We start from the raw sequence: 13,703 nt of genomic DNA, 5'->3' as shown, positions 1-13,703 counted from the left end.
ATTTATACTTCACCTTTAGTCAAGAAGAGAGTTCAGCCTCAGGAACTTGCACACCTGGAACTGTGTCATGACTGTGTCATGGAGCTAAGCAGAACTATGTTAAATACTCACAATGAGTCTGATGGACCAATCAGAGTGGTGGTGGGGGGAGGGATCAACAAGACAGAAACTGGATAATGCTTTGTTAACTGTCCCACCTAAGTCCCTGCTAGTCTGAACAAATCACCTTCCCTCTCATAACACTACTACTACTACTACTACTACTACTACTACATTTATATAAAGCTGCTCTTGCATTTGAATTCAAGTCTGACACAAGTTAAGGTTAACTTAGGTAGTAGTTCATTTTGCTGGCTTTTGTGTGTGAGTGTGTAGGCCCACAAATTATTATAATTGTCTGTCATTAAGTGACTCAAAGGGAGACGTCTAATGGGTGTTTATTATTTTAATATTAACTGTGGGAAGATTATATATATTTTATTTTGCACTTACAGTGTTGTGATATTATTCCTGAAGGAAGAGGGGTATTTTCACAGCCCAGGCTTTGAACCTAAATGCTGTTTACATGCTCTATAAATATTTATTTCTATATAAAACTCAGTTGTGTGGAGTTATTGTGTGCCTTTTCTTGTAGCTAAAGAGTCCATTTGTTCACTAGACATTAAGTCAAGGTTACTATTTTGAGTTGAAGCCAAGTGTTTTATTACTTTGTGGTTTAACATTATTTAAAAGGCAAATTCATTGTTATGGTTACTTTAGAAGACTGCTTTTGCATTCATGAGTTAAAAAGAGAGCCAAGCTAATTCAAAGAGTTAAGTTAAAGGAACACAAAACGTGACTTAACTCACAGCTGCCATTGGACAGACAGTTATAACATACTCTTATCTTTCACAGAACAGACAATTATCATTTATTTTATCTATTTGAGACATGTAGCTGCTCTAGGGGAAATAGAGCATTAATTTGGGATCAGCCTATTCAATTGATAATGACCAATGGGTGCCAGTTTCTAAGTAGTTAAGCATATTACCATAACAATATATGTGGCCTAGACATGGATATTGCCCACTCAACTCGTAATCTACAGAAATGTCCACCACATCACACAGTATAAAACCTAGTAGAGAAATCTGCCTTCTCCTGTATTGTATTAGTGACATTCATTAATAAATAGTAAAATAACAGGACAGAGCAGAACAGGCCTCTGCTGTGTCTTTATTATGGGTGCATTCCAATGCAAATGGATACTCTGGAACAATCTGAAACAATGTATCTTTCCTGTGGCTGTTATAATGAACACAAACAGATCAGAACGTAATTTAACATTAACCAGTTACATTTATCATACAACAATGTAAGGGATGGATTCCTTTCTATTGTGTGAGTTACTTAAATGCTGATCAATATGTGAATCTGGCTCTTATCAGGTGGGTGTTTTCTCTCCCTGTCCTGTGCTGTCCTCAGTTAAACCAAGACAGTGCTGTTGTCACCAATGTGGAAAAAGCTTCAGCTCAATTTATTATCTCAAAGTAGACCAGAAAATACACACAGGAGAGAAACCATACGGCTGTGTCCAATGTGGGGAAAAGTTCAGTTTAATGGCTGCTCCGAAAGTGCACCAGAGATTTCACACCGAAGAAAAGCCTTACTGCTGTGAACACTGTGGCAAACGTTTCACTGTAAAATCTAGCCTCGTACAACACAAGAAGATTCACACTGGAGAGAGACCTTACTGCTGTCACCAATGTGGGAAAAGGTTCACTCTGAAGACGGCTCTGAAAAGACACCTGAAAATCCACACTGGTGAGAAGCCATATACTGCTGTGTCCAGTGTGCGAAAATGTTCAGTGATATGCATCATCTTCGGTGTGAAATCTCTGGTGCACTTTCGGACTATCTTTTCACCACATTGGACACAGCCGTATGGTTTCTCTCCTGTGTGAATTCGTTCATGTATTTTGAGATAAGACAATCGAATAAAGCTTTTCCCACACTGGTCACAGCAATAGGGCTTCTCTCTAGTGTGAATTCTCTGGTGTTCTTTTAAATTCCCCTTTTGAACAAATCTTTTCCCACACTGGTCACAACAATAAGGTTTCTCTCCAGTATGTGAACGCTTGTGATCTTTTAGCAAAATACTTCCCACATTGTTCACAGCTGAATGGCTTCTCTCCTGTGTGTATTTTCTGGTCTACTTTGAGATAATAAATTGAGCTGAAGCTTTTTCCACATTGGTGACAACAGCACTGTCTTGGTTTAACTGAGGACAGCACAGGACAGGGAGAGAAAACACCCACCTGATAAGAGCCAGATTCACATATTGATCAGCATTTAAGTAACTCACACAATAGAAAGGAATCCATCCCTTAAATTGTTGTATGATAAATGTAACTGGTTAATGTTAAATTACGTTCTGATCTGTTTGTGTTCATTATAACAGCCACAGGAAAGATACATTGTTTCAGATTGTTCCAGAGTATCCATTTGCATTGGAATGCACCCATAATAAAGACACAGCAGAGGCCTGTTCTGCTCTGTCCTGTTATTTTACTATTTATTAATGAATGTCACTAATACAATACAGGAGAAGGCAGATTTCTCTACTAGGTTTTATACTGTGTGATGTGGTGGACATTTCTGTAGATTACGAGTTGAGTGGGCAATATCCATGTCTAGGCCACATATATTGTTATGGTAATATGCTTAACTACTTAGAAACTGGCACCCATTGGTCATTATCAATTGAATAGGCTGATCCCAAATTAATGCTCTATTTCCCCTAGAGCAGCTACATGTCTCAAATAGATAAAATAAATGATAATTGTCTGTTCTGTGAAAGATAAGAGTATGTTATAACTGTCTGTCCAATGGCAGCTGTGAGTTAAGTCACGTTTTGTGTTCCTTTAACTTAACTCTTTGAATTAGCTTGGCTCTCTTTTTAACTCATGAATGCAAAAGCAGTCTTCTAAAGTAACCATAACAATGAATTTGCCTTTTAAATAATGTTAAACCACAAAGTAATAAAACACTTGGCTTCAACTCAAAATAGTAACCTTGACTTAATGTCTAGTGAACAAATGGACTCTTTAGCTACAAGAAAAGGCACACAATAACTCCACACAACTGAGTTTTATATAGAAATAAATATTTATAGAGCATGTAAACAGCATTTAGGTTCAAAGCCTGGGCTGTGAAAATACCCCTCTTCCTTCAGGAATAATATCACAACACTGTAAGTGCAAAATAAAATATATATAATCTTCCCACAGTTAATATTAAAATAATAAACACCCATTAGACGTCTCCCTTTGAGTCACTTAATGACAGACAATTATAATAATTTGTGGGCCTACACACTCACACACAAAAGCCAGCAAAATGAACTACTACCTAAGTTAACCTTAACTTGTGTCTGACTTGAATTCAAATGCAAGAGCAGCTTTATATAAATGTAGTAGTAGTAGTAGTAGTAGTAGTAGTAGTGTTATGAGAGGGAAGGTGATTTGTTCAGACTAGCAGGGACTTAGGTGGGACAGTTAACAAAGCATTATCCAGTTTCTGTCTATTGTTGATCCCTCCCCCCACCACCACTCTGATTGGTCCATCAGACTCATTGTGAGTATTTAACATAGTTCTGCTTAGCTCCATGACACAGTCATGACACAGTTCCAGGTGTGCAAGTTCCTGAGGCTGAACTCTCTTCTTGACTAAAGGTGAAGTATAAATAGATAGATAGATAGATAGATAGATAGATAGATAGATAGATAGATAGATAGATAGATAGATAGATAGATAGATAGATAGATAGATAGATAGATAGATAGATAGATAGATAGAAGGTTGATGCACCAATTGATGCAGGTTAGAGTTGTCCTATCTAAAAAAAGAAGGTAATATTTTAATTTTCCATCAAAAAATACATACAATAGAGATCCAATTTGTTTTTTTTAGATTGATAGGGTACTATTGGCAATTATAAAATACCAATTGATGCAGGTTAGAGTTGTCCTATCTAAAAAAGAAGGTAATATTTGAATTTTCCATCAAAAAATACATACAATAGAGATCCAATTTGTTTTTTTAGATGGATAGGGTACAATTGACAATTATAAAATACCAATTGATGCAGGTTAGAGTTGTCCTATGCAAAAAAGAAGGTCATATTTGAATTCTCCATCAAAAAATACCTACAATAGACATCCAATTTGTTTTTTAGATGGATAGGGTACAATTGGCAATTATAAAATACCAATTGATGCAGGTTAGAGTTGTCCTATGCAAAAAAGAAGGTAATATTTGAATTCTCCATCAAAAAATACATACAATAGACACCCTTTTTTTTTTTTTTTTCACGGAGAGCAGACAGCAGACGTCTGAAGGGGAACACACACTAGACACATCGGCCGCACGGAGGCGCCGCGTCAAAACATACGGCCCCGTTATTTTCAATGAACTTGACTCCGCTCCGAGTTCCAGCCAGACGCGGTAGCCTCCAAGCCACGTCTTTGGGACCAAAGACGCGATTGTAGTGTCCAAGCCCCGTCTTTGGGCTCAAAGACGCGGTCCAAGCCCCCAAAGACGCGATTGTAGTGTCCAAGCCCCGTCTTTGGGCTCAAAGACGCGGTCCAAGCCCTGTCTTTTGGCTCAAAGACGTGATTGAAACGAGATTCGCGTCTGGAGCCGCAAGAAAACGTGTTTCACAGTGCTTAGAAATAAAGAGTGACTGAGGCGGGGATCGAACCGGCAACCTCCGGTCAACGGGGCGGCCGCTCTAGCGACTGAGCTAAACGTTCTGCTCTGTGCCATGAATCCAGGCAGATATAACCTGCCTTTTTTTTTTAAATGCTAAAAAAAAAAAGAAACGAAAAGATATATTTTCGCACTAAAAACGTTATGACACACTATAATGCCGACAATATGGTAGAATATAGCATGTTCCATTGACAATAAATAATAGTAAAATGTATCTAATAGATACAAGGACAGCACACAGCAGACTTTGCGGGTTACATGTCTCCTTTACGGCCACACCGAGTTCCAGCCAGACGCGATTCCAAGCCTCGTCTTTGGGATCAAAGACGCGATTGTAGTGTCCAAGCCGCGTCTTTGAGGTTAAAAGACGTGATTGAAACCGAGAATCGCGTCTTGAGCCGCGGTTTCGCGTCTAGAAGACGCAAAGACGTGATTGAAACCGAGAATCGCGTCTTGAGCCGCGGGAGCTCCGTCCTGGACGCAAAGCTGCGTCTTGACCGCTGTTTAAGCACTGACGCGTCATGAGACGGGTCATAAGACCCGTCTTCAGACGCGGACGCAGTCTGCGACGGCTCTTGCTGAGTAAATCCTGGTTTATACTTCTTCATCACGGCGTGTTCCGTGACAAAATGTGGCTGATCTACAAGCTCACAACGCCTCGCATCCGCGACGCGTTGTGAGCTTGTAGATCTGCTATTTTCCAGGCGCAGAAACTTGCAGCGCAGCGCACGTTATTATTTGTATTATTTAATAATCTAACATAGCCTACTATTTAAATACTTTCACAAGCCACATTGTGGCTTAATATTCACATTAAGGGTAACAAGCAGGCACGCTGCATGCCATGCACTGCACATTAGAACAAGTTTGCTTGTGAGTGTAAATCAGTGGCTTCCTCAAAGAAAAAGAAAGGAGGGGAAAAAGCGTTGGAAACATAAGGTTCGGGCCTCGGCGCGGGTCGGACGCATTTTAATGATTAATGCTCGGACGTCGATTCGGGTCGGACAAAAAACTGTCGGACACGGCCCACACGGGTTCAGAACGGACAGAAAAAATTGGCCCGATCCCAGCTCTAATCTACAAGCTCACAATGCGTCCACCCCGTCCATCATTAGCCGAGTTTCTTAAAGCAGGTCAAAATAATAATAAACAAATAATAGTTGGAAATAGTTGGATTTAAGATCACAATGCGTCCGTCCGTCCGGCCGTCCGTCTCCCGCCACTGTTGAGCATGAGCAACCTTGCAATCCATGTATTTGACTCTTTTTATTTGACTCTTTTTATTTGACCACCACTCAGTTCACAACAAGGTGTGATTTTTTCCCCTTCATGTCATACCAACAACATTATGCACGCGTGAGTGATAGAAGACATTCCAATCCACATAGAAAAAACGAACTGCAGTGGCAGCACCCAACAACATCCAACAGAATTCTACATTGAAAATGTGGGTATAATTTCAGAACTTGATTTCCCTGACGTGAGCACAAATGACAGCATAGCAACGAATACATTGCTTTTAATCATATACTTGCATTGGTAATTGTGCAGTATTCGTATAGTATAGTGTTTGTTTGTGGGGGGAAAAAATCCAAACTAACACAGATGCCTGCAGGAAACTTTGTTTCAGAGTAGGGGGACTGCCCCATAGGTCGAACTCCTGTTGGGTCGACTGAGGTTAGGGTTAGGGTTAATAATAATAATAATAATAATCTTTATTTGTATAGCACTTTTTAAGAGCAGAGTCACAAAGTGCTTGACAGAGGAAACATTAATACAAAGAATCAGCAATACAAATGCAGTAAAAACACAACATTATAACACATCACAGGGTCGTAGTGATACTAGTAATCGTAATAAAACTAATAGTAATAATAAAAGAAGTAGTATAGAAAATTTATAATAAGGCAGAGATTAAAATCAGGAGTGCTAAGGGTTGAAGGCAATTCTGTAGAGGTGGGTTTTCAGCAGGGATTTAAACCGGGGGAGAGATTCAGCGAACCTTATCTCTACGGGTAGGGAGTTCCAGATAGTTGGGGCTCTGAAGGAAAACGCACGTTCACCCCTTGTAACGTAATTGCAGGTAGGCACGATTAACAGACCTTTGTCTGAAGATCTGAGTGTACGTGAAGGCACATAAGGCTCGAGTAGTTCTGAGATGTAGGACGGTGCGAGGCCGGATATGGCCTTGTAGGTGATTAGTGCAATTTTAAATTCAATTCTAAACGAGATGGGCAACCAGTGCAGGGAGGCTAAAACGGGTGTTATGTGGTCAAATTTTCTAGTGCCAGTTAGAAGCCGTGCAGCTGCATTTTGAATGAGCTGCAGGCGGTGGATTGATTTATTGGAGAGACAGGAAAAAAGGGCATTGCAGTAATCGAGGCGTGAGTATATGAAGGCATGTATGACCTTTGTGAGATCGGGGGTGGACAAGAAGGATTTGATCTTGACTATGTTCCTAAGGTGATAGAAGGAGGTTTGGACAACCTTCTTAAGGGTTAAGGACATGTTACCCAGTGTAGACCACTTGAAAGATTTAGGGACGTCCCAAATGTTCTACAGTAGTGAAAATAATGAGTTCAGATTTGTCCTGATTAATACAGCATTAAGCACATGTTCTACAGTAGTGAAAACAATGAGTTCAGATTTGTCCTGATTACAGCATTAAGCTCGGACACAAGCAATTTGTTCCCAGATGCCTGCTTTATACTTGCTCGTGAATCCGAAATTAAGCAATCCACAAGCTCACAATGTGACTGCGACGCATTGTGAGTTTATAGATCTACTATTTTGGGTGTCTCTCACCTTTGGATCCTGGCTGCCTTCAGTGCCGACAGGGCCTTGTTCCTGGGTGAGAGTCTGTTCACAGCTTTTGTCTCTGGCTAGAAGGATGAAGGTGTCAGCTACTAAACAGTCTTCCGGCCGGGGCAGCAACTTCTTGTTGTTAGCAAATGGGTCTGGGTGACAGCACCAGTCATCTACGATGGCATTCCAGTTTCCATTAGGAAGAGGGAGCACTCGCTTAAACACCCTTAGCAGTGGAAGGGAATGAACAAGTTAATTATAAGGCAACAGCCAATATTTGCTGCCATCTATTATAATACTCTGTCTGGGTATGTTGGCAAAGTACAGTTGTGTTCATTAGAGTATGCTGTAACAAGCACATCTCACCAACAAAATCTAAGCCCCTTCGGGTTCAAAGAAACTGACTGACTTCACCAAATTAATGAGAACGGAGACCATTGCATTTCTTAGTTTGGAACGATGTCCTCCTGAATATTATTTAGACTCAATAAGATTTCAATGTTGTACACAATATCACACTGAAAATGAGAATGAGAATAGAGATTAATTATCTGACTGGCCAATACAAAAACCTCAAAATGAGACATTTTAAATAGACAGTATAAGCTTTTAAAGGGGCCCAACATGCTTTTCAAAATATATATTTTAAATGAATATTGGTTTGTTTAGGCTAAAGTTTTAGCCTAAACAACCACTCGGATATTGAAATGTCATGTTCTGTCTGTCTCTAATTTCAAGCCGTTTCAGATGCAATACCAAAATGCCCTTGGTTGGCAACGGGCGCTGTCTTTGGGCTAAAATTGGAGCGATACAGAGAATATTAGGGTTCTCTGTATCTTGTAAATCTTCCCAGAATATAGGCCTATTCACAGAAACGCGCAGTGGATTGCCCTGAAGCAAGCAGAGATGGTGACGTAATGAGTATGCTGCTATTCCAATAGCAGAATTACCCAGTCCTCGGAAGTCCCTACTCCCAAGGAAAACTTGCTAGTCTGAACCAAGCCCCCAGAACCCTGGGGGAGCCCTGAAGCGCAATGGACATGGTGGCTGTTTGAGGTACTGCAGTTGGGGCTTCTAATCACGAACGCGCATCTAGGCTTCTTTGTATTGACGCGCGTTCATACCGGAAGTGCTCGTTCATGAATTGGAGCCCCAGCGCGTCCATGAACACAAACTATGACGCAAAATGCGTCACAGAAGCCCCACTACGTCACGTTTCAGAGGCGTCTCAAACGCGGAAGTACGCTTCATGCGCTAGGTGAGCAACTCAATGCAAGTGGACGGGCGGGGATATCTGGTGTCCTCTCTATTCTTATTATAACTCTATGGTCTGAACTCCCAAGGAGGGAAGTCTATTCACCATATTCCTGGCCCCGCCCCCGGCTTCCTGTTCATATCCTGAAAGAGGCGGAGGCTGAAAAAGCTGGCCTGAAAAACATCATTTGGTTTCCTGTGTCCTTGCTTTAAAGTATCAGTAGTTGGCGTTCTGGACTCTGAATTAACCTGTGTTGCCATGTCTGCTTATAATAAGCAATTTGTGTCTTTAAAAAAAATAGTGTAGTTGCTTATTGGGCTGCCTTACTTTCAAATATTTTTTAAACCAGTGGTTCTCAAATCCTTTCATATCAAGGACGCCTGATTAACATAATTTGTCCACAGTTGCAGACCCCCACCTGAAAAATATGTGGTGCCAGGGACCTCCACACAGATTTATGTTGTTCAAATGTTTCAAAAATATTCAAAATATATTATATTTTCTCATTCTTTTTTAAATAGCAAATATACAAGCTCACAATGTGTCGCAATGTGACACATTGTGAGCTTGCTGATCTGCTATTAATGTAAATCTAAAGTAGTAAAACTGAGCCTAGTTGCTTCTGTTGGGCTTATTTCTTTGGCAAAATCTGCCAACAGACAATTCCCAAGCCCCCAGAACCTTGGGGGAGCTCTAATGGACATGGTGGCCGTCTTGAGGTACTGCAGTTGGGGCCAGAAACATGAACGTGCATCTAGGCTTCTTTGTATTGACGCGCGTTCATACCGGAAGAGCTCGTTCATGAATTGGAGCCCTAGTGCGTCCATGAACACAAACTATGACGCAAAACGCGTCACATAGGCCCCACTACGTCACGGTTTTACTACCCGGAAGAAGGGGTGAAAACGCCTCATGCGCTGGGTGAGCAACTCAATGCAAGTGGACGGGCGAGGATATCTGGTGTCCTCTCTATTCTTAGAACTCTATGACAATTCCCTGTCACTTCCTTACTTGGGAGGAAGTGAAAAGATGTTTTTGAAGCAGCACACAGAGTAAAACTCTCTAGTACCTCTGTAAAAGGCAATGGCAGCCTCCATAGAGAGGGCCAGGAATAAGGTGAATACTCCCCAAGTCTTTGTATTGATACTCGGCCATAGTATCAATAGAATATGGCCTCCCAAAAAGTACGGCCCCCTTCTCGAGGGGTTCCAATAGGAAATGGGCCCTGGTGTGACCTCACACCAGTGCTCATTTCAGGAGAGAACCGTTCGGATACACTCACTCAGAAAATCACTGAAATGAAAGGCAAGGCTTAGAGTTAATGAATGTTTTTTTGGGGGGCTGGAAGCGACACTGGGAAGACCCAAAAAAAAAGAGAAAAAAAATAAAAAATAGAAATTCATAGTGGGGCCCCTTTAATTCACTATGATCAACAGTGTAACTCCAACCTAGGTTGATGTGGTAGCACCAGCAGCATCCACGGCTAGGCAACATGACATCCACGGCTAGGCTACATGACATCAGTCAGAGATGTTGTGCTTTATGTAAGTCATAAATAAACCTGTTTCCCATCAACAGCCTCACCTGTCTTCAAGTAGTCTGGTCTTGCAGCCCTGGCAATAGAAGCAATAACTCTCCTTCACCCGCAGTCTCTCCATCACGTCGACTGAAGCCTCTGAGGAAAACGAACAAATAAACAAGCCAAACTCAGAGACAGGGTGTTAAGCTTATACTAAAGCACCAAGTCGATGAAATACTGGACGGGTAAGGCAGCTTGGGCAGCAACCACGCAATCAATCCCTGTTTGATTGGGTTTGATTTGTCAATGAAAACTCCCCCGGCTGTCCTTTACCATGGCTTCCTCTCAGTGCCAAAGTTGGTGGGAGTAATTGTAAATGTCCAACTTCACAACATAAAACAAGTCTGGAAGCACAGGGATGAAGGCATGGTTGAGATTCTGACCTTTCCACTGGATAGAATAATGAGCAAACGTCCATTGTTCCTATATCATCCTCAGTGGAGTGTATTTTGCATGTATTTCACAACGAGCTCAAATTAAACTAAAGAGAGAGAATTATCAGCACTGACCATGGTCAACCAGCAGCAATGTGGGAGTAGAAAACTCAAAGATACTGAAAACAATATTTGAGTTAACTGAAAATTAAAACAAAACAAAAGGCTTTACGAAATATATAACTAACTGAAACTGTACTGTGCGTTTATAAAGCTAAATAAAACAAACAACATATGCCTAGTATTTTGGGTGGATATTAAGGCTGGGCGATGTTAGGAAAACCTTTGATATTCGATAATGTTGTTGAATACCTCGATATCGATATTACTCACGATATTAGTAAAAACATTGTAATGTTTTTAATGTTTTTTCTGCTTTAGGTCCACTGCCTGCCTAACCCAGATAATGAATAGCATATAACACTGCACAGTACACATACAGTTGAAGGGTTAGGTAGGTTGTATTGAAATAACCACACCTGGTTACAGATGGATTGTTTTTTTTGCATGTGCACACATAGTGTCTGTTAATTAATTTGACATATAAACAAATACCTAATTTCAAGCCGTCTTCGTCGATATGTATACCTTGCATGCATGTTGATACCTCGATATCGATACATTTTCGATTTCGAGGTATTTTTAGCCTAAATCTATATTCAAATTTTTGCCTCCACCAGGCTGAAAGGTTGGAGACTATGTTTTCGCTGCTGACCGTCCGTGTGTGTCTGTGTGCTGTGAACAGCTAATCTCTGACACCATCAGACCGACTGGTGCACACAATATGAACCACTGCCCCTAGCAGTAGCCAATTTCTTTACCACCTGGATTCCTTCCCAGATAGGCCACACTAATTTCCAACTGTCAAGATTTTCCACCTTACATCTTGGTACAACTCCTACATCTCAGCAGATGAGTACAGATTACCTCTGTGGCCAGGTGATCAATACGCATCTGTCAAAGTTATTAGATTCCATACCGAATGACTACCATTGGCTAAAAGGATTTGCGGAGGGGCCCATTTGCACAAAATGGCATGAACACACAGCACACTCTCAGAAGAACCTCCACCCCAAACTTTTCAAATTGTCTTGGTCAATAACTCTTGAACAACAAAAAAACATTTTTGCCTCGGTCATGATGAACCTCTGCTTACAAATACTTTTCAGAACATTTTAGGGTATGCCAAATAGCCTATAATAATAATAATAATATTTATTGTCCCCAAAGGGAGATATAAAAACGAAACTAACTAAGCCTATTAAAAAGAAATAACTAAACTAGCAACTCTGCTTTAAAAACAAATGATGATTAAACTTACATTAAAAACAAAAAGACTAAATGAATAAAAACAAAAACTAGCACAACATAGCTAATTAGAGCAGAATGTTCTCCCCAAGTTAACTTTGAGAGTACCTTCTCCCCAAGGATGCAAGTCTGTTCTTTGCATTCTTGGTATTGAGAAGCAGTGAGTCAGATGTGTGAGATGAGGAGACTCCAGGGGACAGAAGCCCTCATTCAACGTCTCAGATGTCCATAAAAAGATGTCAATAAACTTGAAGGGAGAGCAATCTCAAAATAGTTACAAATAATAGACTTTGTAGTTTGTACTTCATAGCACAAAGGATGGCAGAGAATAACTTTCTTCATAGCACAAAGGATGGCAGAGAATAACTTTGTGTGAATGTCTTCGTCTTTTCATGTCACAGACCCTCTTGATTAAAACCATCAAAACATCTGCGTCGTTTTATATATTATTAGTAACATACATTTTTCAGAAAACACTTAGGATTTAGAACATTGGTTTAGAACAGAGGATATACAAGCTCAAAGCAGGCCACTTCGAGCTGCGCTGTGGGCTTGTACATGTTGCTTTTTTGAACAATTTTGAAAAACCTTGAAAGTGTTTGAAAAGATTTGAATAATGTAGATTACAAACACAAATCTTCTCTTCTGGGTGTCCCTGGCACAAAACATTTTCAGATGGGGGTCTGCAGCCAAATACATATCAATTCAGGGGTGCTTGGCACGAAAAAGTTTGAGAACCAATGATTTTAGAAGGCCTTTGTAGAATCGGCCTCAGGTCTTAACGGTTCAAGATATATTACCTTCATCTGCATGTTGGTCGATGTTGATGCGCAGTCTAAAATGTATCTCTTCCATGGAAGACTCCCCTCCAGCTGTCTGGATGCTGGACCCCGGCTCATAGCTGACTCCTGCTGGCATCTCAAAGCGCACTGAGGCTCTAGGAGACACGACGTGGAGGGAAGAATCTCCTGCTGTCACACGCACCTCAGGAGGGTCACCAGCCACATCTTTCCTGGAGGACAGGGCAGGCGCAAGCGACACACACACACACACACACACACACACACACACACACACACACACACACACACACACACACACACACACACACACACACACTTACTGAAAACACACTAACTGTTGCTAATTTCTCTCAATCCCAATTCCCAAATCTCATATATCAAAACATTACATTTTTTCTAGCGTTGGATCAAGAATATCATTGATGTATTTTATAGTCTGACAAGTTATACGAAAGTAAAAGTCATACTCAATAAAATACAAATAATATTTGTTATCATTTTTAAATGTCTCAAAAATCAAGACTGTTGGGACTGTAGTGCAAAATAAAAACATCTAGTGCTAAAAAATAAGATATAATAGCAACACCACCACCTGCTGGTGCTCCAGCTTTACTACCACCACTTTCAGTGATGGTTGCATCTTTTAGCTAGTATGCACCTTTTAGCTAGTATGCACTGACTGTTGTCTTCATAATTCTCTGCCCCAGTCCATAAATCAAGAACACCAGAATTGGTTTTATTACAAGTGTTCTCAATGTGTATAAGAC

At 40.7% G+C, this 13,703-nt stretch overlaps 1 protein-coding gene across 1 annotated transcript in view; it reads right to left on the bottom strand.

Annotated features, from left to right (window-relative positions):
- ube3d (ubiquitin protein ligase E3D) overlaps nt 1-13,703 on the bottom strand; it is a 33,903-nt gene that overhangs the window by 19,753 nt on the left and 447 nt on the right. The window contains exons 2-4 of the mRNA XM_080754232.1: nt 12,934-13,145; nt 10,397-10,487; nt 7,558-7,783 (exon numbers count right to left, since the gene is read on the bottom strand). Of these exons, the coding sequence (XP_080610358.1) occupies nt 7,558-7,783; nt 10,397-10,487; nt 12,934-13,145 (529 nt within the window). The remainder of the gene's footprint in view (nt 1-7,557; nt 7,784-10,396; nt 10,488-12,933; nt 13,146-13,703) is intronic.

This window comes from Nannobrachium achirus (assembly GCF_963921795.1).
Source record: "Nannobrachium achirus genome assembly, chromosome: 2".
Classification (NCBI taxonomy): domain Eukaryota; kingdom Metazoa; phylum Chordata; class Actinopteri; order Myctophiformes; family Myctophidae; genus Nannobrachium; species Nannobrachium achirus.
Note: the sequence above shows the minus strand (reverse complement) of the source record. Positions and strands in the feature narration are given on the sequence as shown.